This window comes from Impatiens glandulifera, chromosome 3, assembly GCF_907164915.1.
Source record: "Impatiens glandulifera chromosome 3, dImpGla2.1, whole genome shotgun sequence".
Lineage (NCBI taxonomy): Eukaryota > Viridiplantae > Streptophyta > Magnoliopsida > Ericales > Balsaminaceae > Impatiens > Impatiens glandulifera.
In genome coordinates, this window is record NC_061864.1 from 51,710,112 (window position 1) to 51,714,493 (window position 4,382).

Here is a 4,382-nt window from a genome sequence, read left to right on the forward strand (position 1 = left end):
TCAACATAATCTTAATGTCACATTGATAAAAGATTGCAAGACATAAAGATTATTCTCATTATTACAATATCAATATCAAGATATTTTGTAAAGTAAAATTCTAGCAAAGCCTCTTCAATCCTCGCTTGCACAAGATGAGAGACCATATTCAACTCCTCAAACCCTACTACACCCGTAATTTATCCAATTCCAAAACACTTAACTCGAATTAGGGTTACCAACAAAATACCCAATCACACCAACAAAAGGTGCATTAATATAAGTAGTAGGCTCCGACTTTCGAAAATCATTTCTATCATCCTCATACAAGTCATCTTCCCCGGGTCCCCCAACAATAGCCCCAACCAACACATTCGAATTCGGATTAACCGATTTATAATAAACCGACCCATCCTTACACGCAAAAGCTTGTGGATGGTCCTTAATAGATGGTAGAGAAGATCCTCGATGATGAATTCTTTGCGGGTAGTTATTACCATACCCTACCATATAAGACATACCTTTCGGATTATCACCCAATATGTAATCAACTTGTCGCTTAGCGAGCTCGCGAAGCCTGGCTGGGCCTACACTTACACTACCACAATTAACAGTCTGAGAAGATCGATCGAGGTAACTCGCGTAGGTTAATAAGAGAAACGATATGGATGTAACATGTTGCATATTGCTTCCACCAGGTTTGTATATGAGACCACCAGGAGTGTATTCAACATGGGAATAATCGGATTCGGGTATTAAAGAACACATGAAACTATCGGCAGATGATCTGTATGATTGTAATGGGATCAAATTTCCTTCGAGAACTTCCTAAATAAAATGAATTAATGATTAGAGTTAGGTGGTATGTATGAATGTATTGCTGTAAAACTATAGAATATGAATTAATAATGCAAGTACCTTTGAGACAAGGATATTAAGGCCAGCATGCTTATTGTCCCAACCGAATTCATTAATGTTTTCATCTGCACCAAACGTTTTGCCATTGTCTTTTATGTAATTAAGGTAGGAATCTTGTTGAGTGGCTCTTCTCAACCATGCTGCCCCCCATAATAGTTCATCCTGTCCAAAAGTTAAAAGGAAATTAACTCAATACTTACAATTCAAATCTTATCTTTGGAGTAATAATCAATAGAATTGCAATTTTTGTTAGAAGGCTGAATTCCGCTTCTCCTTTAGAGTGCGACTAATCCCCGCAGGTTAAGTAAATGGCCCGCAAACACATTAAACAGGCGTAAAACTTGTTGCCTGATAGGCTCGAACTCAGAACCTTAAGAGACTAGAGATATCCACTTCTTATTGCTTCTAGGCTAGAAGATGATTAAAAAAGAGAAATTGAGATCCAAGTTGACATCACTTCTTTTAGTTTAGTACAGGCATTAATGTAATATCATTGTTTGTATGTTTCTAATTTATTAGTATATCATTATCTCATCAAAATCAACAACCTAATAAGATATCTTTTATCTAAACTCAGCTCCATCTCAAGAAATTGTTGCAAATTGGAGGTCTAGTCTAACATGATACAGGAAAATATTTTTTAAACCAAGCATCCAAAACAATGCAGAGTATAAGTAAGACTGATCAAGTAAGCTAACAAAGAACAATGTGACTAGTTTTCGAATAATCAATTTACCTGATAACCATTGAAGTCGCAATAAAAAGGGCAGACACCATTTCTAATATTGTTATTATCACTATAAGCACCTCTGTTCTTATCAGCATAATCAAATGCAGATGTAGCTGCCCTGATTAAGGTCTCTGAGTATCCAGGATCCGATGATTTAAACGCCATTGAAGCAGCTGCGAGCGCAGCCGCAGTCTCGCCGGCAACCTCTGAAGCTGGATTTGGAGATTCAACAGTGTAAACTGTCCTAACTGTATCCATATCCTCTGGCCTTTCCCAACAATTATGATCCTCAATTGGATCACCAACCTGTAAAAAACAATTTGTATCTTTTACATTTTTTACATTATAATTGATATATTTATAATGGACAACACAAACTCAAACCCAAATAACAAATCTAAACACACTACACTTTAGTTTCACTAAATGGTTAATTAATATAATATTTTAAGACAGTTTATTCTTTGAATAAGTTAGCATTTTCCACAATTGGTTAGGAATGAACCTAACATATTTAGTTCATAATAAGAAAATGAAAAACATATTAAAATTTTAAATTAGTCTAATCATGGATTTTCTTGAATTGATTGTATATATGGAATAATAAGTCATAATTAAATTATTTTCTTATTTTAAATAGGTCAAAAATCATAGATGTGGAGATTAATAAATTAGTCTACATTATAGTATAGTTTTGTATACTAAATTAATGAATATTTTGAGATTAATAAATTGATTTAAAAGTGGTTTAATCATCCTACCTAATAAAAGGATTGTCCTTTATTTATTTTCCACTTATGTAAAAAGGAGTGTTAAGGTATTTTAAGTAAAAAAATATGTAAAGTGAGAGTAATCAATCAAATTATTAAGGAAATTGTGGTAATTTTCTCAATAGATTAAATTCTGTTTTTTAATAAATAAAAGGAAAACTAAGTCTTTAACATTAAACAACTATTTTATTTTTCTTTAACACATATTATTTTTCCAGACATTTGATCAATCTATTTATTCATACTTTTTTTAGAAAACATTATTACTTTACTTCATTAAGCATGAAGTATGAAAGAAGAAATTTTTTTATTTCACAATTTGAATAATGTTTTTACATTTTCCAATAAAAAAAATATAATATTTAATTGGAATATGGTGTTTTGGAGTTTGTTTGATGAATTATTTAAGATTTTTATTGATAATTAAAATAAAAAGTTTAAAGAAAAGGTAAGTTATGTGAGATTTTAATTGGTTTTATTTTGTAAATTTAAAAATTTATAAAATTAAAATAAGAATAATTTAATTGATATAATTAATAGTGCACAAAAATATAATAAGTGAACTTTTGATAAATAAAAAAAAAACCTAAAAACAAATCACATCAAATGATTTCTTGTGGTAAAAATTAAGAAAGACATGTTTAAATCATAATTATATTAAACATTATTAATTATTAAGAAAGTAAAAGTAAAGGAAGAAATTAAGGGTTGAAAAATAATATAAACTCCTAAATTACTAACAAACTTATATATTTTTTTTATTATTATAACTTATATTATTTAAAAAGTAGAAATTATATTAAAATGAGTTAAAAGAGATTTTTTAATAAAGAAATTTTTTAAAAGGGATTAATATATAATAATAAAATAAAAAATATTTTAATTAATAAAATTGAATAATATAATAAATGAGTAATGAAATAATGTTTAATTATATTATTTTCACACAATTATTTACAAATATATACACTTTTAAAATAGTTCTAGACTTTATTCTTCATTACCTATTTTTTATACCGAAAATACCCTCCCTCCCGCCCATAAACAACTAAAACACCATTCCATACTTAGTGCTTGTTTGATAAACTGAATTTTGGGTTTTATTTGATTTTTTTTTTTAAATCCCATGTTTGATGGGAAAAAAAGAGTAATTTTAATATTTAAATTGATAAAATAATTAATTAGATAAGTAATATAATTGATGGATTTTGAAATAAAAACTTAATTTTATCTCAATATTAAATATGAAATAAGCTATTAATATTCATGAAAAGCACAAATTAACCTTAATTACCTGCACGAAAATTCGATCAGGCAATTGCGAAACCGTCTTAAGAAGATAATCAGTCGCCCATCTAGTCGCCACCAACGCATTCCGTAACTCCGTCGGCGGCATAAATTCACCGAACTCAATTACACTCCACGCCAGCATTGTCGTCGTAAAAGCCATCGGAAAACCGAATTTTATATTATCGCCGGCATCATAATAACCTCCAATCAAATTACCTTGATAACCATCGCCAAGACCAGAATTACTCCTCCATATCATTCTCTGATCAGACGGTAAATATCCCGATCTCTGTCCTTCAAAGAATAAAATAGATTTTGATAATGCATCTGCATAATCATGATTGTTATTACTTAAGGAGAGAACTGGAAATTGAAATAGAAATAGAACTATAATCATTCGTCCTTTCATGGTGATTTCTGAACTGAACAAAGAGAGAAGAAGATTAAAAGAAGAATGGGAAATGTGAATTCATCATGGTCTTATTTATGGATGTTAGAGAGGGTTTTGCAGTTGTGACTTTTAAACGATGTCGTTTCCAGAATTATTAAAATTTTTTACTTTTATGAATAAAATCTAATAAATATATTTTACAATCAGTTTTCTCTCTCTTCCTAAATTGTATTTTCCTTTTTTTTGTTCTTGATTGACAGAATCACGAGATCATATTGATTTTTTTTATTATTAAAATCTGATG

At 29.4% G+C, this 4,382-nt stretch overlaps 1 protein-coding gene across 1 annotated transcript; it reads right to left on the reverse strand.

Moving 5' to 3' along the window:
- Positions 1-4,123, reverse strand: LOC124931450 (endoglucanase 24-like). The gene is made up of 4 exons (XM_047471916.1): positions 3,692-4,123; positions 1,634-1,933; positions 898-1,059; positions 1-807 (listed from the first exon to the last, which is right to left on the reverse strand). Exons 1-4 carry the CDS (start codon positions 4,094-4,096, stop codon positions 199-201), a joined length of 1,476 nt encoding a protein of 491 aa, XP_047327872.1. The 5' UTR covers positions 4,097-4,123; the 3' UTR covers positions 1-198.
- Between the last annotated feature and the right edge of the window lie 259 nt (positions 4,124-4,382).

What these genes read in the sequence shown, in the direction of transcription:
- LOC124931450 (XM_047471916.1), bottom strand. Translation starts at nt 4,096, where the DNA reads ATGAAAGGACGAATGATTATAGTTCTATTTCTATTTCAATTTCCAGTT. An exon ending in CTGATCGAATTTTCGTGCAG is followed by an intron (nt 1,934 to 3,691) that starts GTAATTAAGGTT and finishes TGTTTTTTACAG; the next exon opens with GTTGGTGATCCAATTGAGGA. An exon ending in GCGACTTCAATGGTTATCAG is followed by an intron (nt 1,060 to 1,633) that starts GTAAATTGATTA and finishes ACTTTTGGACAG; the next exon opens with GATGAACTATTATGGGGGGC.